This window comes from Mus caroli, chromosome 1 (genome assembly GCF_900094665.2).
Source record: "Mus caroli chromosome 1, CAROLI_EIJ_v1.1, whole genome shotgun sequence".
NCBI classification, from domain to species: domain Eukaryota; kingdom Metazoa; phylum Chordata; class Mammalia; order Rodentia; family Muridae; genus Mus; species Mus caroli.
The window spans coordinates 38,256,347-38,282,394 of NC_034570.1; the positions used below are offsets into that span (position 1 = coordinate 38,256,347).

At 42.1% G+C, this 26,048-nt stretch overlaps 2 protein-coding genes across 8 annotated transcripts in view; one reads left to right on the plus strand and one right to left on the minus strand.

The window, feature by feature from the left end:
- The first annotated feature begins 6,148 nt into the window (after positions 1-6,148).
- On the plus strand, positions 6,149-17,886 carry Ecrg4 (ECRG4 augurin precursor). The gene is made up of 4 exons (XM_021176279.2): positions 6,149-6,513; positions 12,435-12,482; positions 13,786-13,943; positions 17,525-17,886. Exons 1-4 carry the CDS (start codon positions 6,429-6,431, stop codon positions 17,684-17,686), a joined length of 453 nt encoding a protein of 150 aa, XP_021031938.1. The 5' UTR covers positions 6,149-6,428; the 3' UTR covers positions 17,687-17,886.
- Positions 17,887-24,467: 6,581 nt separating this feature from the next.
- Positions 24,468-26,048, minus strand: part of Uxs1 (UDP-glucuronate decarboxylase 1) — a 79,091-nt gene continuing 77,510 nt past the window's right edge. For 6 of the 7 annotated variants that reach the window (XM_029477478.1, XM_029477471.1, XM_029477482.1 and 3 more), the window contains one exon: positions 24,679-25,511. In XM_029477478.1, the coding sequence (XP_029333338.1) occupies positions 25,380-25,511 (132 nt within the window). In that variant the 3' untranslated portion in view covers positions 24,679-25,379. Of the gene's footprint in view, positions 25,512-26,048 lie in introns of all 7 variants that reach the window. The other variant, XM_021166509.2, reaches the window with a different exon arrangement.

Below are 26,048 nucleotides of genomic sequence, written 5' to 3' on the forward strand. Positions count from 1 at the left end.
TTTACCATTTTGTAATTTATAAAGTATAAGATATGCCTAACATCCAGTCCATCATCTTTGACAATTAAATAGAACACTCTTTCATCTATCCTAACTTAAAAGACTTATAAATCCATCTGTTATGTCCTAGTTTTGCTTGTATACCATCAGAAAACTATCTTCTCAAATATATTTTCTCAATGTTAAATAGCCTGGATTGGCTATGAGACTATAAATAATATTTCATACCTGTCAGAAATCTGAGAACAAGCAACATTATCTGAAAATATAGGAAGCCTTCCAGAACTGTGACAAGTTGTAGAGTCAGCTGCCTACTCATGCAGCTACAGTAAGTCAGGAAGTTGGAGCATCAGTCTTCAGCATTCTGGCCCAGGGTCATGAGAAAGACCTTTGAAAAACAGGAATTATTAAGGGCTAGCTTATTCTGTCTCAGCAGAACCAAGCTGTCCTAACCTACAAATTGTGTCCTCTCAAGAACAGTACAGTTCTGCAGAAGAGATAGGCAATTTCTGCCCAGTAGCCACCTAGCCACAATGTACAACCTCACCTGGAGGTGAGATGCTCAGCTGCTTCTTTGAATTCACAAATAGGAAGCTGTTAGGAGCATTTTTGTCTCAACAACAAAAGAATAAATAACATTAAATGTCACATTCTGTGGATTTCTGATGTTTTTGAAAACCAACTATCTATGTAAAGTAATCTGGACTGTTGTCCATTAACTACTCTCAGCTATTTCTAATTAAATTATTTGAAAACACCCTAACAATAAACTCAGAACCATGAATTTGCTATTTGATCCTTAACTCACAGGCTTGAACATCTCAGATCAGTTTGTAATAACGTTATAGAAGGACTGGGTCCAAGCCTTGTACTTTAAAATTTTTTGTATCAATAGAAGAAATTTATACCAATAATAACCTTGATTCTGTATCAAAACAAATTCTGTACCAAAATAAGAAACTATGACATCAATTTAGTAACTATTGTAAAGATTTCTACCAAATGCAGTTATGACTACACAATCAATTCTAGCTCTTTCCTCCCTGAACCAATTATGATCATTTCAACATTCCCCAGAAAGAGAACTAGAATAACCACCTCTAGACCCCCAAGTTTGGAGAACTGGGGCAACAACTCTTCATAACTTCTTCAAGCTGAATATAAATGCTGAGATATCTTTGAAGGGGGTGAATGGTAGAAAAAATGGGAGAGTTGGATGACCTTAAGAAGGCCACACCAAAGGATTGTTTTAGTCTCTGACATCTGTGTCCTGACTGGATCCAGATGAAAGTCCAAGAGATCAGGAGTTCAAAGCAGGTCAGTTCAGCATGTCTACTGATGAGACTCACCAAGGCTGTATATTCTGTAATATACAAATCTCAAAACAAAGTTTTAGAATTATCAAGATACCTTTTTTGTTTGATTCTCTGGAATCTAGTTCTCTGGGGGTCTCCCTTTGTCACATCTGATCCATATAACTCTGGAAGCTGTGTAGACACTAATTACCTTATCTGAAAACACAAAGACAAAACCTTTCTCCCAAATCAGCATATCCTTGGGCCAGTAACCAGAAAAACTTTTATTTTGACCTCTCTCCCAGAGGAATAATATAACCATAAAACCCAAAATCACACCCATTTTGAGAATTAAAACAAATGTAGTAAGCTAAAATATGATATGTGCCCATTCTTAGTTTTTTTCTATTTTGCCATGCCAGGAAATTAACCCAAAATTCCCATGGAGTCCATGTTCAAAAGAATATGAGTTATCCTGCAGGTCTTCAAATCTTCCCTAAAACAAGTGTTTTCATACAATTTCTCTGCTATCCTAAAAAATCTTTTGCTTATTATAAAAACCTATTCTCAGGCCTTTTTCCTAATCTGTCATGTCAGGAAAATCAATGCAAAATTCCTGTGGAGCCCACATTCAAAGAATATGAGTTAGTAACCCTGCAGACCTTATTATACCATTTTTAAAAACAATTGACTCACACTTCTATCTATACCTGCTTATAAGCAGGGAGCTTGTCAAACCAGGATTTTAACCCAAAATTTCCATAGAGCCCACATTAGAAAGAGTATGAGTATCCTGTAAGACTTATTAAAGCATTATATTTTTATACTATCTTTAAAGCAATTAATTCAAACTTTCACTAATATCTGCCTATGAAAAGCAGGTAATTTTTACTTGTTAAGCTCTCTGACTAGAGCAGCCATCCTGTTATACCATCTAACTATTGTGCTCACTACCTGGAGCCACAGACTTATCCAGTCCGTTAGTCTATGTCTTTTTATTGGGTAATTGAGTCCATTGATGTTAAGAGATATTAAGGAAAAGTGATTGTTGTTTCCTGTTATTTTTTATGTTATTTTTATGTTTGTGCGGTTATCTTCTTTTGGGTTTGTTGAAAAAAAGATTACTTACTTGCTTTTTATAGGGTGTAGTTTCCCTCCTTGTGTTGAAATTTTCCATCTATTATCCTTTGTAGGACTGGGTTTGTGGAAAGATATTATGTAAATTTGGTTTTGTCATGGAAAATTTTGGTTTCCCCATCTGTGGTAATTGAGAGTTTTGCTGGATATAGTAGCCTGGGCTGGCATTTGTATTCTCTTAGATGTCTGTATGACATCTGCCCAGGATATTCTAGCTTTTATAGTCTCTAGTGAGAAGTCTGGTGTAATTCTGATAAGTCTGTCTTTATATGTTACTTGACCTTTTCCCCTTACTTCTTTTAATATTCTTTCTTTGTTTTGTGCATTTGGTGTTTTGACTATTATGTGACAGGAGGAATTTCTTTTCTGGTCGAGTCTATTTGGAGTTCTGTAGGCCTCTTATATGTTTATGGGCATCTCTTTCTTTAGGTTTGGGAAGTTTTCTTCTATAATTTTGTTGAAGATATTTACTGGCCCTTTAAGTTGGGAATCTTCACTCTCTTGTATACCTACTATCCTTAGGTTTGGTCTTCTCATTGTATCCAGGATTTCCTGGATGTTTTGAGTTAGGAGCTTTTTGCATTTTGCATTTTCTTTGATTGTTGTGTCAATGTTTTCTATGTTATCTTCTGCACCTGAGATTCTCTCTTTTGTCTCTAGTATTCTGTTGGTGATGACTCCTGATCTCTTTCCTAGGTTTTCTAACTCAAGAGTTGTCTCCCTTTGTGATTTGTTTATTGTTTCTAGTTCCATTTTTTTAGGTCCTGGAAGGTTTTGTTTAATTCTTTCACCAGTTTGGTTGTGTTTTCTTGTAATTCTTTAAGGGATTTTTGTGTTTCCTCTTTAATGGCTTCTAGTTGTTTACCTGTGTTCTTCAGTATTTCTTTAAGGGATGTCTTAGTCAGGGTTTCTATTCCTGCACAAGCATCATGACCAAGAAGCAAGTTGGGGAGGAAAGGGTTTATTCGGCTTACACTTCCATGCTGCTGTTCATCACCAAAGGAAGTCAGGACTGGAACTCAGACAGGTCAGGGAGCAGGAGCTGATACAGAGGCCATGGAGGGATGTTCTTTACTGGCTTGCCTCCCCTGGCTTGCTCAGCCTACTCTCTTATAGAACCCAAGACTACCAGCCCAGGGATGGTCCCACCCACAAGGGGCCTTTCCCCCTTGATCACTAATTGAGAAAATGCCTTACAGTTGGATCTCATGGAGGCATTTCCTCAACTGAAGCTCCTTTCTCTGTGATAACTCCAGCTGTGTCAAGTTGACACAAAAATAGCCAGTACAAGGGAGTTATTTATATTATTCTTAAAGTCCTCTATAATCATTATGAGATGTGATTTTAAATCAGAGTCTAGCTTTTCTAGTGTGTTGGGGTATCCAGGGCTCCCTGTGGTGGGAGAAGTGGTTTCTGATGATGCCAAGTAGTCTTGGTTTCTTTTACTTACGTTCTTGCCTGTGCCTCTCACCATCTGGTTATCTCTGGTGTTAACTGGCACCTTGCTGTCTCTGATTGTGGCTTGTCCCTCCTGCAAGCCTGTGTGTCAGTACTCTTGGGAGACCAGTTCTCTCCAGGAGGAATTTGGGTATGAAGAACTGTGGTACAGGGTCATCAACAAGTTGTCTTTCAGAATGCTGGAAGGACAGGGTGCAGACAGAAACTGGAAGGATCCTGTCCCTGGCTGTTCCTTGGTTCCTGTGTTCTGATGGCTTGGGGAGGGTCCCTCTTGGGCCAGGAATTTGAGCAGAAGTGGTGGTCTTACCTCTGCTCACAGGCATGTCCACACTCCTGGGAGATCCTTTTAAAAGCATTTTGAAGGATGCATTTTATTTTTATGTTATATGTATATTCATGTGCACCCATGCATGTGTACTACATACTTATCTGGTGCCCATGAACACCAAAAGAGGGCACGAGATCCTCTGGAACTGAAGTTACAGGTAGTTATGAGATGCTCTGTAGGTGCTGGAACTGAACTAGGGTTCGTGCAAAAGAACAAGTAGTTTGACCTCAGAGCCAACTCTCTTTAGCCCCCTCCTTAAGCATTGTAAAACAAACCTCTTACATTGTATCATTTTAACCATAAATCTTTCAGGCTGCTGTTGAAAGGGTGAAGGGCTTTAAAAGGGCACCCCAATTCCATTTCCTACACCTACAAAATGGCAATCCTGTAATGGAGCCTATTCCACTGTAACAGCTCTCTCACCATCTCTTGTGATGTGGTATTGGATCAAAGTTGTATTAGATTGTCTCTCTGTCCTACATGATGTGTTCTACAGAGCTTCCTTGTAGAGTGCTGGGCTGATGGCACCCCAGAGGGTAAGGTCACTTCCCCTGCTCCTCTGTCACCAAATTATCTGTGAACCAGTAGTTAAGGCAGATGTCACTGCAGCACTCTGAAAGACAACTTGTTGGGCAGCATTTGAAAAGCCCTGATGACAATGACACTAGGGTTGAATTGGCATCGTTCCGGAATGATAGCTCCTGAGATTCTGGCCTGGGCAGGAAGGAGATAAAGACCACAGCTGGCAAGGTGCTGAGCACAGGACACAGAGGCCAGAGTCTAAGTGGTAACACTAATTACCAACATTTTTGTGTGCTCACAGCATACGAGGCTCTCCACATTGACTTCTTACCTTAGCACAGCAGATGCTGCAGCCTCCACTTTAGAGACCCACACATAGAAAGACAAGTGAGTTCTCTAAATATTTGTGCAGAATGCAGAGAAATACTGAATCCTAAACCCTGTTCCTTTCCACTGTGCTCAGTCTTCAAGGGAAAAAAAGGTTCTCACCACCGAGGCCAAGGGAAGGGCAAGAGGGCAGGGAAGCTTCTGTAGTGGAGTTGCTCCTAGTGCCGTCTGAGACACACTTCAGCATCCCTGAGAGTCGTTAAATAAAGTTCAGATTGCTATGTCTTACCCAACACCCGATCAATCACAGGTGACCAGCAGTATGCACTAACAAGCTCCTTACTCTCCTATACCTGTGACTCCCAAATCAGTATTTACATCCCTCCCAGGCTCACCTTTCTCTTCTTTTCCTTTGATGGCTAAACTCTGATTTTCTCCTGCCTGCTGGAGAAACCCTTCTACATGAGGTCTCTCCCTGAGTGGCCAGACACTAAGCAGCTCTCCTTGATTTAAAACTGAGAATCTTTGTGAAGGAACTGAGCTCAGCTCAGACTGGGAAAAGCCTCCAAAGCCAAGTTTCCATTCATCAATTGAAAACAGTTTTTGTCTTTCTCTACCAACCTGCTGCTGGGGATGGAACCCAGATTCCTGCATAGTGGTCAGGAAAACCCCCGGTTGGTCTTCTCTTTTGTTGAGCACACTGTTTTATGACCTCTTTTAGTGGTCAAGTCTGCTACTGAGAAAATGAGTGTCTTCTGCCTTCGTTCCAATTGCTCAACTGTCCCAGAATGAGAGTGTGCACAGTGGACACAGCATGTTCACTAAAACTTTGCAAAAACACTTTTGCACTGCAGCGGTTTGAGTTGATGTTTTCCCTGGATGGCAGTTCTGAACCCAGAATCTTTCAAACTATCATAAAAAGAGACCCTGCAGGAGCCAACCTTAACTACAGTTCAGGAATTAAGAACATTCCAAAGGCTACTTTAAAAGGCAAGGCCTGAGCCTGAAGCCAAGGGCCTGCGTTGCTAGGGGAGGGTTGTGCTGGAGAGGAATGGCTCAGGGGGGCGCGCGGAAAAGAGGAGTGAGCCAACATTCTCTGTCCAGGCTGGTTGGGCTGTACCTGGCATCAGTCCTGCCCTCTCCCCTTTGGCCACGCGGCTCTTCTCAGCGATTTGCAACAGACCCGCAGGGCAGTGTGCCTCGGTGGCATTGAACTGAAGCTTGGCTCTCGGCCTGGCCTGCTGGCTAGTTTCCCACCCTGTGGGTCCCGCCCAGAGCAAGGATACTGGAGCTCTCTGCCTCGCTGAGCCTGGGTCCCTGCTCCAGTCATCCCTCCAGCTACTTTGCAGCACTCTGTCACCATGAGCACCTCGTCTGCGTCTGCGCGGCCTGCAGTCCTGGCCCTTGCTGGGCTGGCTCTGCTCCTTCTGCTTTGCCTGGGTCCAGGTAAGTGGAGGATACCTGGTGGAGAGTGCTTAAGGTGCTGGGGAAGGAGATTGGAAATGGGGTGCTTCATGCCTGAATATGATCCTGCTCTTAACCTGAACTAAACCAAGAAGACAGAGGAACCTGGTCTAGTATTTTGCACTCACGTAAGTCCCAATGAGTGCACTTGGGCAGGCAGTGAGGGAATCAAATTCAAAGAGAGCATAGTAGACTGAGGGGCAACCTTGGGCAAATGGAATAGGGATCTGAAAGAGCCACAAGAAGTGCTAAATCAGGGATGGTGGAGGCTTGAAGGGAGTATGATTCCGAGGCAGGACACACTGCTGTCTTTCTCCAATTCCCTCCCAGGCAGTTTGGGGTAACAGAGCTGACTAAGAGTGTTCGGGCTGCAAAGCTGAGCAATGTTTAACTTTTTCTATTATATCCAGTGGAATTATTAGCTATTGTATTTCTACTAGCTATTATATTTAAACATGAAATATATCTACATATTAGCAAATATATATCTACTATATTTAGCTGAATTAACTGAAAATCCCCAGTTCTTTCTCCATTAAAAGCACTTAAGCAGTACACTGTAAAGTGAGTTCAGGCCTTTATACTATACCCAGAGCTCCACAGACTCTACCTTCTGAACCTGGAAAGTTCTTCTTTTGTGTGACCCTTTAGAGGTCACAGGTGAGTTCCTGTGCATAAGAGCACCTTTGAGGTTATAACTCTGGGAGGCAGTAGGGTGACCCGAGATTTACTGCCAAGAGAGCAGTAGCTGGAAGACACTAAACTATTTACCTATCACCTGAGACTGGTGTTTGTCCCAGTGTGAAGCGGTGGCCATTGCCAGATGTAAATAGAAGACACACTCAGTTTCTCTGTGTTTCATTTTTGCTTTCTCAGAGCAGGCATGGTAAACCAAACTCCAGAATGAGGGGAGGCAGGGTCACGGCAGGAGAGACCATGAAAATAAAGGGGAGCTTGCTTGTTCTTGTGGGAAGGGTGACTGTTGCAAATGACATCAGTACCCTCTTGTGAGCTAGCTTCGTGAACATGGCGTTAGGCCATTCATTTTCAACACTCATATTTTACGAGTTAATGCCAAGAAGTGAGGGAGTGGAATCCGTCACAGTATCAGCATCACTGAACTGAAATAAATGTGAACTTAATAATGAAAGATGAAAACACATTGAGTCTCAAGGATGACCGTTTCCCCTCCCCCTTTTATTTTATGTGTATTGGTGTTTGGCCTACACATGTGTACTTCATGCATGTAGTACCTTCAGAGGCCAGAAGAAGGTGTTGTCACTCCGGTACTGAAGTGACAGAGGTAGATGCGGAAATCAAGCCAGGGTCCCCTGGAAGAGCAGCACCCAATGCTCTTAGCAGAGGAGCCACCTCTCCATGCCCCAAACATGACTCTTCATGGCATCCAAGCACATTTCATGAAGAGAAGGATCACAGCTCCCTCTTGATTGGCCTGTTGTGGGTTCTCATCTTCAGAGTGAGACATCTTGAGACTCTGAATGTGTCCAGTCCCCTGTGAATTCTAATTCCAGGTAACGAGATTTGCTACATATGTGACTGCTTTTCATCACAGCCTGGACAGGACAGCTGGGGATGTTGGAGTAAGGGGGCTACAGTTCTTCTTTTGTTCTTTCCTCCTTTCCCCAAGCAGATTTAGTGTGATGTCCAATTGTATGTACTAATATACAGCTGAATGTACAGGGTTGGCATAGCAGCAGCATTCATAATTCATGGCTTGGGGCCTCTGCAAGCCTTTCAGTTGCACAGCTAAGATTTGCTGTGGTGGAGCTTTCATTCCTGAAGTACTCATGACTCACATTTGCAAGAAATTTCAGGCTTGCAGGAATAGCCTGAATCTCATGTCTCTTTCAGCATCAGACCACATTTCATTCATTAACCGTTAAGCACATCTACAGAAGGCAAACAGATGGAGGGCCGTGCTTAATTCTGTGTGTGCTGTCCCATGGCTTGTTAAAGACTGATGAATGTTAAGATATTCATGCATGTTAATATTAGAGCCGAGAATGTATCTGTCTGCTTTGGCAAATATTTTCATAGATTTCTTCATTGAGTTTTAAGATTTGGAGGGAAGTATAGCACTCAACAGCAGCCCCACTTTAGTGGTTAGATAATCATTTTCCAGTAGCTTGGCCAGCTCTCAACTGTGTTGATTTATGCTCAGATGCATTAATTCTTAATCAGGAATCTCCTAGAGGCACTTGCTCCATCTTTATGTGGTGGCCCAGGAATTGGAAATATTACTAACTCACTACTTTTCTATTGCTGAGATAAAATACTATGGCCAAGACAACTTATAAAATAAGACATTTAGAGTCTTACAGTTACAGAGAGTTAGAGCCCATGGTGATGGATTGAAGGTATGGCTGCAGGAGCAGCTGAGATCATCTAAAACCATAGTGGGAGGTAGGGTGTTTCCTTTCTCCAGGTTTCCTGTTATCTTGAACTGCAGAGATGTGGCCTGATCAGGATGATAACAAAGCAGAGATGGGGCAGTCATTTCTTGATAGCTGACTACACTGAACTCTGATGTTATTTTAGAACAGCCACATCACCATAGGTAGCCTGCATACAGACTACAGAAACCTCCATACTCTGATGCCTGCTATGCTAACGCTTTAGCTCCCTGCCTAGCTCATGCCGGTTCCTCTGAGCAAGATGTCAGGACAATAACTTCTATCACTCATTCCTTAGCATGGCTCTTACATACTCTTCTCACGATGTTTCTATGCTATCCATTCTCTAAAATTAGGATGCCCATATATTATCCTTCAAGCTAGAACACTTCTGAGAATGAGAGGAGGTGCTGTAAATCAAGACTCTCCTAGGAAAGACCAGAAAGTTGCCACTACACCCATCAGGTCACCAGGGAGGCACTTGGACAAGCTCTAGGATTTTCCTACTCTATCCAAGAGCATAGGCCAGACTCTCTAGATGGTACTGCCATACTTGCAGTCAGCAGGCAATATATTCATGCTGCAGTAGGTCGAGTGATGAGGCTCTGTATGGATTGCACATAATATGAGTGATGTGGATCTAGAAACATGGTGAGCATTAAGTGCACTAACACACACACAGTAAAACAATCAGGTGCTGACTCTAGGCTTTGAATATTGGCTATTTTTTCTCCTCAATAACATAGCAAATCATTTATGCAAGAGTTCTTACTAAAAAGATGTTTTTTCAGTCTTATGGTTGCATTGTTGACAACCAGCGTGCAGGTTTTTTAGTTGATTTGAAGTGCTGAGGATTAATCCCACGGCTGGCTCATCATGCTAAGTGGATGTTCACTGAACTAAACCCAGAACCCCAAATGGATATTCTTCATTTTCTTTTTTAATTTTAAAATTGTCCATTCCTTTGGCCCTCTTCCTCTCCTCTTTTCTTACCCCCCCCCCATATCTTCCTGGTGAGCCTTTCATCATTGCTCTCTGTAGACAACCCCTTCCTATTTTCTTATCCCAAGATACATCTTTATTACTATGGTGGTTTGAATGAAAATGGCCCCCATAAGCTCATATAGTTGAATGTTTGGTCCGCAGTTGGTGGAACTGTTTGGGAAGGATTCTGGGGTGTGGCCTTGTTGGAGGAGGTATATAACCGAGGGTAGGCTTCAAGGTTTCAAAAGCCCATGCTATTACCAGTTAGATAGCTTTATTTCTCTACCTCCTGCTCATAGATTAGGGGTAAGTGCACAACTACTGTTCCAGCACCATGCCTGCCTGCTGCCATGCTGTCCCCATGATAGTTATGGATTCATCCTCTGGAGCTGTACACTCCCACTAAATGATTTCTTCTTTAAGTTGCCATGGTCATGGTCTTTTGTCTCAGCAATAGAAAAGTAATTAAATTACCCTCCAACCTTTTAAAATTTTTTTCCTTTCCCTCTCATGGTCCCCTTTCTAGTTTTATGAACTATATCAAATCTGTATACATACATATAAAAGCACTCTAATATAAATTAAAATCTGGGTTCAGCATGAGAAAAAGTATGTTATTTGTCCCCCCCCTTTTTTTTAATTGTCAGCATGGCACAGCCTAGACTCACAAAAAAGAAAAAAAAAAAAAAAAAAAAAAAAAAAAAGAAAGTCTCAGTTGAGTAACTGCCCTTGCTCTGTCGTCACGTCTTTTACATATTGTCTTGATTGTTGATCCATAGAGGAGGGCCAAGACCACTGTGAGCAGTGACATTTCCTGGGAAGGTGATTCTGGGCTGTATAAGGGAACTAGCTGAGCACGGGCCTGAGGGAGATGGCCAGGGAGTGAGCCAGCAAAGGGTGTTCCTCCACTGTTCCTTATTTAAGGCTCTTGAGTGTCTATGCTGACTTCCCTTAGTGATGAACCGAAACTTGAAGTGTAAGCCAAACAAACCCTTCCCTCTCCGAAGTTTCTTTTGGACATGTTTTATCATAGCAAAAGAAATCATACCAGAACACTCAATCCGGCCTATCTCACTTAACATAATGATCTCCAGTTTTATCCATTTTTCTGACCATAACATGATTTAGTTTTTCTTTACGGTTGTCTCTGTACCAGTTTCTCTACCTCCATTTATCTGTGAGTAGATACACACACACACACACACACACACACCAATTCCATTTCCTAGCTATTGTGACATGAGGGTTCAAGTGTCTTGGTGCATTTTCAAAGTGTTCAACATCCTTAGGCACCAGGGAACTACCAATTAAAACAGGTGATTCCATCTTGCCCCAGTCAAAATGGCTATCATGAAGAGAACAAAGGACAGCATGTGCTGGACAGGATATAAGGAAGCAAGAACCTATATTCACTGCTGCTGAGTAAACTGGCAATCGCCGCTATGGAAATCAGTGTAGACGTTTCTCAGAACACTAGAAATGGAATTATTATGTGACCCAGTTATTCTACTTGTGAGTGTATACTCAAAGCAAGTTCTTAATTGCATTTGGACCCCTCTAGCAGATGTAAGCACAGATTTGTCCTTTTCTCAGGAACCTTGGATAGACTGAGAGGATAAGAATCCTGATGAGAAGACAGAACTACTACCTCACTGTGGCCTTCTCTATCCTAGGTTCTCATGGTAGTTCCAGACCCCTATAAATGTTCTGTTTTTTACTTAGTGTTTTCTCCAGAAGCTTTGAGTCTACCCTTCATGAGACCAACTAGCCTGTGTACAACTCTTAGGTACCAGTTCGCCGAATAGAGGGTGTACTCTTTCAGGCTAGACACGCTATTTCCTATCAAATTATCAAGCTGATTAGTTAAACTCTTTAAAAACATATTTAACAGCCAATGCCCCCACCCCCCAAATAAAACTTAAATGAAGGGCAATTAAAGAAAGTTGCAAAACTGTACAGCGATTTTAAAGAGCCAAGTTCCCAGGCTTGCCCTAGAAGGCTCACCTCTGCCTGGCTCTTTCTCATGGGGCTGCCTAGCCTGTATGGATCTGCACCATGGGTGTAGAGTGCACCCTGAGTCAAATGAGAACCATCTTAATATCCTTAAAAAATGTTACTTCTGAAATTCCCAACCAGTTATTCCTGGAGGATTATGAATTTGGGAGGAGGGCACTACAGGATCTATTACACCATGAAGATAATGTTTGCTGGAAGCTGCATGTGATAAGCAGGAAGACATTAGGACTAAAAACACTGTTTTAGCGAGAGAAGCTCAATCAGTAATGCTCTTGTCATCTATTCGTCTCTGTTATCAGTATTAGCCCTCGATACCATGCACTGTTTTTCTTGTATGGCAAGTATCCCCAAACCCATTAAATACTTTACTACAGAGCTGTTAAATCAGGACAGGGATCAGCAGTTCTTATTTACAACTCTGATTTTTGCATTCCATAAGGTGCAAAAATCCTAGGAATTATGGACTACTTTCTCTTTCTGTTTCTGTAGATGGCATATGTGGAAACACACTCAAGAAAATGCTCCAGAAACGAGAAGGTAAGTCTGCCTCAAGCGGGTAAGGATGTGTTCACTCGTAACTGCAAGCGGCAGAACAGTAATGATGACTGTGTTCATGGAGGGCTTGTATTAGGGACATGAGGAAGGCTTTGCTCTTCAAAGGCTTGCAGATCTGGCGGGCTTGTTCTGTGGCTATGTGGTGTGGCATTCTGGGAGGTAAGTATTATTACTAGTAAACATTTGCCTTCCCCCACCAAACAACAGCAAAAGAAGCTGTCAGTGTGAACGCAGAAACAGTGTTAATTGAATTTTGATTATTTTATACCAGTGAAACACATCTGAAGGGGGTCTGAGGACCCTAACCCTACCTGGTGGGGTGGGTATAGAATGGCACGTTGATGCTCTGCCTATCCAGTCAGCAATTAGGAAAAGGCATTCCCATGGGGAAACCTTTCTATTACTAACTTCTACTGAAAAACAAAAAAATAAAAATAAAAAACAAAAAAGCAGTTTCTGAGTTATATGATAGACAGCAACAAGGAGACATAGAAGTAAAATATTCTAGAAGTCAAAATGTGGGCTCTTGGTCAGTTATCAGTTAGGTCAAATGGAACCATTGTGCTGTCTAGTGAACATCCTTTCCCCTCTCTTCATCTCCCTCTATAAAATTAGGTGTTGAAGAGATTAGAAAATGTGATAATCACTTACCTTCCTCCCTCCTAGCTTGTAGTGGATCCTGAAGAGGGAGTGAGGTGGGGAGGTTGGATGACAAGCAGGTACAGGGGAGTACGGTATACAATGTGCTGCATCACTGCGGGGTGGCTACAGCTCAGAGCAACCCACTGCACATTTTATGAGCAACTAGAAAAGAGTTTAAAGCTTCCTAACATGAAGTGATAAGCATTTCAAGGGAGGGAAATGCCAATGAACCCACTTTGATCCTTGCGTATGTATAGCATAAATATTTACAATTTCTATGTGTTAATTCAAAACACAGAGTAGTTAAACCACATTAAAATTCTAATAATAGCCTGGGGCTAGAGAAATGCTCAGTAGTAGTTAAGAGCACTGGCTGCTGTTTTAGAAGTTTAGGATTTTATTCCCAGCATCCACATGGTATTTCCCAATTGTCTATAACTCTGGTTAGGGGATGATGCCCTCTTCTGGCCTTTGCTGGTACTATATGTGCATTGTGCACAGTCATACATGTAGACAAAACACCCATGCACATAAAATACAAACCTTGTTAAAACATAGGAGGAAAAATTTCTTTCAATCGTAAAGAGAATATTATTTTCAAAAAATAATTCATTCTTTGTCTTTTTGGAACTAACCTTTTCAGGACCTGTCCCGTCAAAGACTAATGTAGCTGTAGCCGAGAACACAGCAAAGGAATTCCTAGGTGGCCTGAAGCGTGCCAAACGACAGCTGTGGGACCGTACGCGGCCTGAGGTACAGCAGTGGTACCAGCAGTTCCTCTACATGGGCTTTGATGAGGCTGTGAGTATACTTTTCTGAGGGGGAGCCTTGGACACTATAGGGCAGGCTGTGTGGGACAGAGGACTGGCCTGAGGGAGAGTGCCTGAGATGGTAGACTTTGCTTCTTAGTAGTCTGTTCTCTGTTGCTCTGTCAGAATATCAGAGTTCATGTTTAGCTTGTGGTTCTGGAGGTCTGAAGTAAAAAATCTACTGGCTCTAGTGAGAACATTTTGGTAAACGGTGTCATAATAGCATGAGTATGTGCTAAGAAACTGTGACATAAAAAGCAAGTCTAAACTGGTTATATTATTATTTATTTTTCATATAATTTTTTTATTATCTGCTTGTTTATTGAGACAGGATCTCATGTAGCCTAGCCTGGCCTCAAACTTAGTATACAGTCAGGGAAGACCTTGAACTTCCTAGTGCTGACATTATGGGTGTGTATAAGCATGCCCACTGACCTTTACAACCGCCAGTCCTTACAAGAACTCAGCCACTCTGAAACACCACAGCATTAGTCCCTCTAGTAAGTAAAGCCTTCATGACCTAACTACTTTGCACAGGGCCTCACCTCTTAAAGGCTCTCCAGCAATGCCATACTGGGACCATGCTTCGAGCTTCTAGGAGCGCACAAACCATAGCCAAGCCGCAGGGCTTTTTATTCCAAGTGTATGGGCCCACTCTTCACTGCATGCTATCCATCCAGGTGGAGAGGAGGGATCCAGGGAACCTGTGAGCCAAAAGGCCGCATCTAGCTTCCCGAAGCATCTTATTTTCCTAGAAATGCCTTCAGCCCTGCTGTTTAGTTTCAACTGGGCATCCTCAAAACAACTCGCTAAATATTATCATCTTTGCCCAGAATCGGCTGAAACAACAAGGTGGGTATATGGACTCGTGAAGACCATAAAGAGACTTTTAAGGAGAGGTGGTTCTTGCAGATGTTTAGGGGAAATTGCATCAATGCACTCACGAGTAAAGCTGCTTGGCAGTTCATATGGGCCAGGAAGCACCAGTGGGCAAAATCAGCAAGTTAACTATCTTATGAGACTATTTAAGGTCACATGTCATTATCTGGGCTACAGGAACAGGTAAGAAGGCAGCAGGACAGGCACTCTAGATTCCACTCACTGGAGACCATCCACAGAGTGGCTGAGGAGTCCAGGGTAGACCACATAGCCTGCCTGCCAGGGAACATCTGCAGCCGGGCAGCTGAACATGTTTTCATGTTCATGAGTATGAGACTCAGAGGGTGTTTGACGTACTATGCAGGGTAGAAAGGTCCCCTCTCATTAGAACAAACCCTGTGGCTGCACCATCCCCTGCCTTCCCATTCCTAGCTTCTATACATACCAGTCCCTTCCCTACTCAACTATCTCTTTTGCTGTGCAAGTAGCTACATACTTAAGCTAGACACTATGTCAGGAGTGATTTGAAGTACTTAAAAATGACTTTATTAAGCATTTTTCACAACTCAAAGGACATCACTGTGCATCAGTTGTTCCTTTCTTAGGTCCATGTTCTCCCTGGTGAGGTTACGGGGAAACAGGTGGACTCAGATGAAGGGTCCTTGCCACAGTCAAGTTACACATCCCCAGTGTCCTTCAGGATACCCATGTTCTCGAGTCTTCAGCATCTTGTCTTTGGAATACTTAAGCACATATATTTATTTCGTAGATGAGAATGTTATATCATGTTTTGGTAGTTTGTATCTCTGTGATGACCACCATTAAATAGCTATTAAACTTTTAATATGGGTAAATGGCTAAAACATAATGTCTGGTAACAAAATCTTAAAAAGACAAGGACTGAGGAAGACTATAATGAGTTAAGTTTACATTAAAAGACCACAAGAAGCTATGCTCAGATGCCATGAGTGGTGTTCTTTTCACTGGACTAGCACCATCCCTCTTCATCTTTGCCCCTGCCCACATTCAAACTTAATATTCAAACTTGAACTTGTCTTAGTTATATATTCATAAAAGATCTTAAAGTGTATCTAAAATACACATTTGATTCTGAAATCTCAAACCTAATAAAATAAGAAAATAGGCAGTAAGATCATTTCACTCTGACCACAAAATGTGGTGGTGTGAAAAAAGTCTAAGGCTAAAGGCACTGGGAGGTAAAAATGTGTGTCTTCCTCCTTGCCACACAGGTTGTGGGAGGCTCTGACATTGATGGTCTTGCGCAGCAAACAAATGAGGTATCAGAATCAAAGGCCCAGGGTGAGGGGGTACACAGGAGGGGACCTACCACTAAGCCAAAGTAGGCTCCAGAGCCCCATTTCATGGCCCCAGCATAGGGTTTTCAGTCTCGGGGTCTTCAGGACAGATTCTCCTCTGTCTATGGTAAGTTGGAATCACTACAGTTTAAACTGCCTCCAGCACACCTACCTCACCACCCCTTACGTCAGACACATGGTCAAGGGACAACTGGGAGCCCTGACTCCCGCAGCTTTCCCGGAGAGTCTCATCCCACACAGCACTCACCTGGGGGGAAAATCCAACTCCAGAATCCAGAGTGGTTCCCACTGAAAGCACACTGCTTTACTTTATCTTAACACAAAGATAAAATGTCCAAGTCGGAAATGGACTGTATTTAGTATTCCCTAGCCACTCCACTGAAATGAAAATGTATTCCTGAGACCCAGCCACTAGAAAATTCAGTGTAAGAGCCTAGTATGGTGCTAGAGAATCTGCATTTACCAGTCGCAGTGGTATTCAGGTGCAGGGTCTCACAGCCATTGCCTGCAGTCCAAACTGCACAAGCCTTTCCCCATCCAGTCTGTCTTTGTCATCTCAATGCCTCATCCTCAAACTAGATCAATAAGTGAAAGTTGTCATCACAATCCATCTTGGATTTTCACCATCACTTCAGAAGTATTCTTCTCCCTCTTGAAAAGGCAATTTATAACAAAAAGCAGTTGCTGGAGGTGGTCATGCAAACCACTGGTCCTTTTCTTTGCCTTTTAACTTTTATTAACAGTCGCTCTCTCCTTTCATAATTATCTCCAATAGACTGCAGGTTTCTTGTAAGCCAGGACTCTCTAGCTTGCTTTGAGCCTTTTCCAGTGTCTTCATGGGGCCTGACACCCACATCCCACTTCACAATCCTGTGCACACTGAGACCAAGAACATGCATGAGGTGGCCCAGATGCATTGCCCCAGAGCTGAAGGTGGCAGTGGTTAACTTAATTCCTTTGGCAGGTCAAGAACAGGAATAAGCCAGCAGGATAAGGAGGCATCTACCATAGCAATGTGGATGATAGTGAGAGCCAGCCAGGCTGTTACTGCATTGGACAGATGCACACTTTATTTACCTTATAAGGAGAAAAAAGGCTCAGGTATAGACGATACCTTGGCATGGTGGAAATTATCAAGAGCTCAGGCACAGATTTCTTTAGTGGACAGTTAGTTCATACTGGTATCCTAAGATCCTGGATTGACCTGTGAAGAAAACATTATAACGAGCAGCTGTCCTGCTATGATGTTGACTCTCAATCACTGAGAAAAGCCACGTAGAGAAAAGCCATAGTTTCTGTGTGTTTTTGAGGATTATGTGTCATCAAAACCATCCTTTAACATTCTCTTTTTCTACAGAAATTTGAAGATGATGTCAACTATTGGCTAAACAGAAATCGAAACGGCCATGACTACTATGGTGACTACTACCAGCGTCATTATGATGAAGATGCGGCCATTGGTCCCCACAGCCGGGAAAGCTTCAGGCATGGAGCCAGTGTCAACTACGATGACTATTAAGCTTCCTGAGGTGCCCACAGAGCTTGCGCCTGCTTCAGTAGGCCTTCTCTACCTATACCACGTGAACATCAGGCTAAAGGAAAGAATACAAGTGCTTTTTGCATTTCAAGCATGTGCTTAATGATATGTCTCACTTAAAAATAGAAATAAAAGCATTAAAAAAAGAGAGAGAGGCATCAGAATTCACTTGGGAGAAAACTGAGCCATGACAATTCTAATCGCCTCCATTTTTGAAGTTAGCACATCATCTGAGGGCCTCAATATTTTCTTCCAGGAATCCTTTCAGCATCCATTCAGGGCAGGAGTGAAAGCCAGGGGTATCTATTTGTTAAAATGCAGTTTGTACTAAATGCAAAATATTGCTTCAACAGGAAAATCTAGTTGGTGATGAATTTTAATGTTAAGCATGATCTGGAAAGCTCTAACCAGCAGTGAGGGGCTTTCTGTGCTCTGGGATGCAGGACAGAGCAGGGTCTAGTTAACAAACCATGCAGAAAGGGAGCAAGCACAAACTGACCTGAAGTTTAGTGCATCTCAGAATCACACTTACATAAAATTTTTAATGTGCTCCAATCAACCCACAAAGATTTCTTAAAAACTACTTGCCATTTCCCATTGAGTTTAAACAACCTGAGTGAAAGAGAGAAGTGTATTGGGATGGGAAGTGGAGAGAGAGGAAAGAGGAGGGATGGAGATGGAAGCTGGGGAAGAGGGTAAGGTGGTCTAGCCTGCGTTACACCCAAAGGCCTGTAAGGATGGAAAGGCATGGACAACCTGGAAAGAGCCTTTCAGAATTGTCACATTTTGGTGGATCACAGCACTCTCTGACAGCATAATGAAAATGTGTTACTCTTTTCTTAAAAATTACATGCTATTTTGCATATGATCTCTGGAACACTGTGATTGATAAGATCCAGGTAGTAAATAACTTCTTAACAGAGTCTTGCTTTCAGGATGAAATATTTCTGAGCAGTCATAAGTGAAACAAGACTTATTTAAATAAAAATGTGTGATACATCTATACCATCTAAGGATTCCTATTTAAAGCCAGGTGTGGTGGCTAGTGTCCATAACCCAGCACTCTGGAAGCTGAATAATGAAGATTGCTTGAATCCTAACAGTGTGAGACGTTGCCTGAAACAAATGAAAAATAAGCCTTTAGCAATTTCTAGGTATCAGTTTCAGTGGGCTTAAATGCTGTTGCTCAACCATCACCACTATCAACTCTAGAACATTCCCATCACCCCAAACCAGTTAAACACCAACTTTCCATGCCACCTCCCCGGGACCTGGCAAACCTTGTTCTTTTTCATTTTTTAATGTATTTTAGTTATCACTCACAATGATGGGGTTTTTTGTGATCTTTTCACAAACACGATCACTTTTCTTTTGTTCACCCTCTCACCTACCTCAGATCCCTTCATCTCCCAAATTGCCTCCGTTCCCATGTCTCACATTTGTTTACATTGCTAAACCAAGATCCTGCAAGAAAGAAAACATATATTTGTCTTTTTTTTATTACCACATTCCCCCATCTCCCTCTCCCTTTAGTCTGCTTTCTAATATATATGTTCCACTATGAGAGAAAACATCCAATATTTATCTTTCTGTGTCTGCCTTATTTTGTACCACAATCACCTCCAATTCTATCCATTTCCTTGCAAAACAGATAATTCTGTTTATGTGTGCATGTGTGTGTGCAAATATGTATAGCATACTGGTATGCAAATATGCATATGAGTGTGGGGCCATCAATCAATGTTGGGTGTCTTATTTGGTTCATTTCCACCCTGTGTGTTTGTTTTTGTTTTGGGTCTTTTTTTTTTTTTTACACAAAATGTCTTGGCAACTTGTTTATTGCTGTGATAATACACTATTGTACTGGCTGGTTTTGTGTGTCAACTTGACACAAGTTAAGAGTCATCAGAGAGGAAGGAGCCTCAGCTGAGAAAATGCCTCCATGAGATCCAGCTGTAAGACATTGGCTCAATTAGTAACCAATGGAGGAGGGCTCGGCCTATTGTAGTGCCATCCCTGGCTGGTGGATATAGGTTCTATAAGAAAGCAGACAAGCAAGCCATGCGAAGCAAGCCAGTAAGCAGCACCCCTCCATGGCTTCTGCATCAGCTCCTGCCTCCAGGTTCCTGCCCTGCTTGAGTTCCTGCCCTGATGGACTGTGATCTGGAAGCGTGAGCTGAATAAACCCTTTCCTCCCAACTTGCTTTTTGGTCACAGTGTATTTGTTGCAGCTACAGAAACTCTAAGACAGCCATGATCAAGGCAACTTATAGAAGAAAGGGTTTATTTGGAGCTTACAGTGTCAGAGGGTTGGAGGCCATGGCCATCATTGTGGGGAACATGGCGGCAGGCAGGCAGGCATGATGCTGAAGCAGGAACACATTTACTTATTCCTCTCTCTCTCACACACACACACACACACACACACACACACACACACACCTTGAGGCACAAACACAAGGCAGAGAGAGTTAACTGGGTAAGATGTGAGCCCACATCAATCCCAACCCCCAGTGACTTGCCTTCTCTAAGAAGACCATATCTCCTAACCCCTCCCAAAGAGTTCCACCAAGTTTGGGCTAAGTATTCAAGCTTGTAAGCCTATGGGAACCATTCTGAACCAAGAGCTCACCAATTAGACTGAACTTTGAGCCCCAGAGATCTGCCTGTCTTTGCCTTCATCCCTTACCCCTGTCCCTTCAGCCCAGGAGTTTACAGACATGCACTGCCATGCCAGACTCTTTACATAGAGGTTAGAGATCAGGAACTCAGGCCCCTTTGTTTGTGAAACTAGCCCTTTATCCTACTAGGCCATCTCCTCAGACCTCTGTATAATGTTCCCTGTTATAGCATATACAACTCTACATTAGCAGCAAACTGAATAACCGTCTTCCTTTCAGAGTAATTCGACAAAGTGAGCCCAGACTCGGATTCTCCACTGCTCTCCCTGTCTCTTCTGTTTACCTGTAGTTTGTGGTCTATGGGCTGCCTGTTGTGTCTCTGGTATGTGTCTGATATGTTTCCATATTGTCACTCCCTAACAAAGGGTCTGCTCCATAGTTATTGAGCAGGAAATACAATACAGGAAAGGGGTGTGGCATTCTTTTTACAGAAATAGTTAACAGAGCCTTACAAGGGAAGAAATTACTTGACTGACCCAGAATAGCATTCAAGACCACACATAGATGTTGTCCAACATACGGTCACACATTGCTTTCAACATTTACGGTGGATGCTTGTTTTGTTTAAGAATTCTTTTAACCTGTTGGTTGTTTCCAGCAAATGATTAGCACAGACACACACATACATTGTTCAGGGTCAGGGATACGGAAGAACACATGGCTTAACATTAAAGCTATGCTTTAGCTTAAGTTGTAAAAGTGATTACACAAGAAATCCAGCCATGTACGACTGGTTACACTGTTTTCTCAAAGGCAAGTTAACTTAAAGCAGGCTGCATACAAAGTAGGAAAACAGACCGAGGATAGTTGTAAGCAGTCTCAAAGGTCCAAGTGGAGCATGCCGGATAAAACTGGGAAGTTTTGTCTTCTTCCCAGCCCATTCTCCTATGATCCTGACTGCCATGATGGAGCAGATCTACCCTACCAATCACAATGAACTGAACCCTTTGAAATCCTGAGTCCAAATCAACTTTTTCCTTTAAAGCACATTTGTCAGATATCTTGTCACAGCAACAGTTTACTAACACACACAGTATTTATCGTTCTGGCTTGTAACTGTCTTAGCAGATAGCAGTGCTCCCTTCTATGCCAAGGCAGAGTAGCATCCCACTGCAGCTGACAGTGCACTGCTCATCCTTCAGCTGTTAACGACACACAGCTACATAACCCCCCTTTGGCAACGGTGACTTATGCCGCTATGCTCCTGTTCCAATTCCCTTTAGAACTGGCGGAACACACAGGAATTCTTTTATTGAGCTGTCTCAAACTCCAGTGCAATGCTAAAGAGGAGGGAAGTTGGGTCACTGTACCAGAAGACATCTTTGCTTGGTTCTTGATTTCAAAAAGAGTGCTATTTTTTTTCATTAATTATATTTTCTGATTTTGATAGATGGTCCTATTAGTCAGGATTCTCTAGAGAGCAGAACCAATAGATTAAACTTATTCATATCGAATATGGATCTTTTTCGATTTGCTTACATAGGATGTTAGGATAGCTAGCTGCAGGCTGAAGAGCTACATAGGTACAACAAAGTTCAAGAAGCTTAAAGTCTTACAACCAAGGAAACTGATAGTACAAACTCCAGTCCAACACAGAGTGCTCACAGTCTACCTGGCCCCCATCCCCCGAGGAGACACTGATACAAGCACCTGAGTCCAAACAGCCAAGGAACCTGGGCTCCATTGAACATTTTGTCATCTTCTCTCTGTAGAAGGAAAGATTTGGGTAGGTGTCTCAGCTTTAGTTTAATTGCTGCGAAGTGACACCATTACCAAGGTAATTCTTAGAAAACATTTAATAGGGGCTGGCTTACAGTTGCAGAGGTTGAGTCTATTATCATCATGGTGGGAAGCATAGTAGCTTATAGGCAGACATGGTGCTGGAAGAGCCAAGTTCCATATCATGACACCTCCTTGGAGCACCATCTTAGGAATAAGTTTCCACCCTCTCAGTACCTCAAAAAATGGAGCTGAATGTTGTCACATGAACCTTCACGCTCCATTCCAGCTCCACCCACTCCACAGCTCAAGTTTCCTGATGAAAATCTGTATTTTCCTTCCTATAATGTAATTGTAGATGAAAATGGCCCCATCTCTATCATGGTAAGTGAGATGCAAACAAGACACATATATGGGCTATCCTTGGTGCTGAAAATAGTAAAGTCTTGTTTGCCTTCTGATACTGTGGTATCAAATTTTCAGAACTACAGAATTCTCTAACATCTCATCAAAGGTACCAACCAACCACCAAGAAAGGCTAGGTCAACTAAGCAAGTTATTTTGACAGACACATGGCAAAGTTAATTCGCAATTCTTGTTTCTGAAGAATCACGCAAGACCCTCCAAACTCCCTACAGTCTTACGAGACAAAACTTGATGGCAATACAGGACTCACCCTAGCTTCTATCAAGGTCACATGACTGAGGACCACCAGGGTCATAATCAAAGATAATGCCATGAAGTTCTACCTGACTAGAAGGCTGGGCTCAGTATTCAATTCCACAGCTGCAATCCAGTACACGCAGACTATGGTTTGTACCTTGCTGGAGCCCAAACTGTAGCAATCTCTCCCCTATAAGCAACAGCAGTGACATCCCAAACGAAACCACTTCCAAAATGCAGCTTCCAGTTGCTATTTTTAAAAAGTTATAGATTCAGTAGTTAATAAACAGTAGGGATTTATTGCTTATAGTTCTGAGAGCTACAAAGTCTAAGACAAATTTTGGAGTGTGGAAGGGCCACGTTCTGGTTCGCAGATGGTGCTTTCTCAGAGTAGCAATAGAAGCAGCAAGCAAGAGCCAGGAGCTCCTACAGAAAAGGTCCCCCTCTGCCTTCATCAGTTTGCACAGATACCTCATCTTTCTTAACACTATTGCACCGAAGAGTAGGTATCTACATGCAGATCCTGCTGGACCACAGCCGCCATCACCTATCTACCCCTCAACTTCATTTCCCTCTCTGCCTAAGATACTATCATACTTAATTCAAAAGTCAGTGTTTTCTACAACGCATTACTCACTTTCTTAGAGGGCATTATACACACCTGTTTCTCTTCTACTACTTTGAAAATACTCTATGGATACCAGAAGAGTGAATCTTATGAAAGAATTCCAGATATTACTGTGTAATAAGCTAAGGGAATTCTGAGTCTTCAGACTTTTCGATACTCCTAATTATACATAAAGCTCTGAGCTATTTCTGTCCACATTCTTCTTTGGTCCAAATTTAGCATTACTAATTTCCAAGCAAGCTTCTGCTTTTTTTTTCTTCTGTAAATGATGTGTCACTCAGTTCAGACCAAAATAACGGGGCCTAAGAGAGAGAGGCTGGGGGTGTAGTTAGTGACCAAGTAAGTGCTTAGCTAGTGTGTGTGTCTGTGTAGGTTATTCTTGATTCTTTTTTCTTATATCATGTTCAATCTTTGGTCCAGTTTCAGAATCTTCTGATAAATTTAGCAAGACAGAGTCAGAGCATCTTTGGCTGAATTCTAGAGCCTTTCATAAAATAAATATAAATACACACACACCCTATTAAGAAAAAAAAAAGCATCCCAACATGGTTCTGAAGAATAGACCAAGCTCAGATATTACATGTGCTCCTGTTTCTAGTCACTTCTATCACCTGGTCCACACCTTTATTCCTTGGGCATTTGTAAGGGTTTCTGCCGCTACCATGTAGGGCCAATCTGGTTGGAGATAGACTGCTTTTTGTGCACTGTGTTTTCCTCCCATTTATTTAAAGGTACAAAATAAAGTCCTAGCACACTCCTTGAGAGAGTTCTTAATGAAAATAAAAACTCCTAAAGTTTTCATTTGACTCAGCAAAACTTGTTTGAATTCCACACCAGAAAAATGGAAGTTTTTGTTCCACCTGGTTTGTGCTGCTACAGGACACAAAACTTATCTTAACCCAGGCTGAGTTCTGAAAACTTCACACCACAGTTAATTTGGGCTCCAAGCCCCAAATCCCCAGTGCTGAAGAGACACTGGGACTTGAGACTTCAGAACACTTCATCTTTGGGATTGAGGATGCTCAAATTGCATAGTTCAGGAAAATATTCCCAAGTTAAACAAAATAAATCCTGAAATTTGAAACAGTTGGTTTTAAGTATTTCAGATAAAGACATATACACATGTGTGTATCATATGCACAGATTCAGCCCATAGAGCACACAGATGGTTCTAACAGTTACATATCAAGTTAAATAAGGTATAAACCTGGATGTTCTCAGAATTTCCTTAAACTAAGATCTCAAGTATTATTCTCAGCAACCCGACATCCGTAGCTCAAAACCCATGACTGATGAGTTTCAATATTTTATTAAAATAGCATATTTAACCATGGTTAACCAAGAATATGTTAACGTTGTCCCCCCACCCCCACCCCAATATGCAGCACAACACAGTAGTGATTTCAAATATCTTTGATCAAGAACCAACAGGGATGTTTCAAAGTCAAGTTTGCAACTGAAAACTAGACCTTCAGAAAATTCTGAATTAAAAGAGAAAGACAAAGCTTTCCAACAGAGTTCTTTCATCGGTCCCCAAATAAACACTGGTGCACCACCCACCTGACAATACCTCTATGATTTTTATTCCTTATGCATAGTGTAACATCTCATTTATAAGTACCCACTTTTATAAATAAAATTGGCATTTTCCACCCCATTTAATGTTTCTTTTTAGCTTCACAAAGAAACCAGTAAATAAAACTGTCAATGACAGTTACAGCATACACTCTAACAGCAAGATAAAAACCTGAAAATAGCAGAGATGCATCTAGGCTGTTGTACATAAAAAAGACAGATTTAAAAAGTGCAAGGCAAAGTCTGCAGATTTCAAGGGAGCTTTTAGGCACATCAATATCTTTAAAGCAAGCTTCAGAATAAAATTCCAGTTTGTTCTTCATGACACCTGTTTAAGTATTAAAAAAAAAAAATCCCACAAAAGTCCACCTCATATGGGTAAAACAGAGTCTCATAACCAAAGGCTAACTCAGCTGTGGCGCGTCCGGCCCTTCTTCACTCTGGCGGGCTTGGGTTTAGGGATGTATTGGTTATTAGCCTGGTACTCTAGTTCCTTCCGGAAGTAGTGGATGGCTTTGTTCAATCCTTCCTCCAATGGGACCTGTTGGAGAGAGTAAGAAAAAGGAACAAGGAACATTAACAAACAGACTTCTTGAAGCCAACACAGCAGAGTGCCTAGAGATGAGAGACTTCAGTCAGTTTCCTGCTTCACAAGGACACCGAAAGCCTCACTCTGGACAGAAGTGCATCAAGGCCACTTCAAAGATGCCTAGAGTTAGTTAGAGCTGCTTTCATAACACATACTGCAATTTAGCAAGTGACCTCAAGCCCTTGGAAGTTCCTGAGTCTCCTCTTGCAGGCATGCCTACTACAGTTAATTGCAAAGACTGTTTCTGAAACATATGTAAGTCCACTCTTTGGAGGAAATCCCTCAGGGAAGATGCTCTGAGGAGGCTGTCCTCACTTGCCTCACTGGGCCTCCCCAATGACACACCTGGACTTGTACCAGCAACATATTTAGGGACATTTAAAGCAATCTTAACCAGGAGCTAGAGACAGGAAACAGAAGTCAATTAGCTACTGAGTTAAAGGCTAAACAAAAAGCAGTGGAGGGAGGCACTGCCAAGAACTAGAGTAA

What these genes read in the sequence shown, in the direction of transcription:
- Ecrg4 (XM_021176279.2), top strand. Translation starts at nt 6,429, where the DNA reads ATGAGCACCTCGTCTGCGTCTGCGCGGCCTGCAGTCCTGGCCCTTGCT. An exon ending in AATGCTCCAGAAACGAGAAG is followed by an intron (nt 12,483 to 13,785) that starts GTAAGTCTGCCT and finishes TAACCTTTTCAG; the next exon opens with GACCTGTCCCGTCAAAGACT. An exon ending in ACATGGGCTTTGATGAGGCT is followed by an intron (nt 13,944 to 17,524) that starts GTGAGTATACTT and finishes CTTTTTCTACAG; the next exon opens with AAATTTGAAGATGATGTCAA.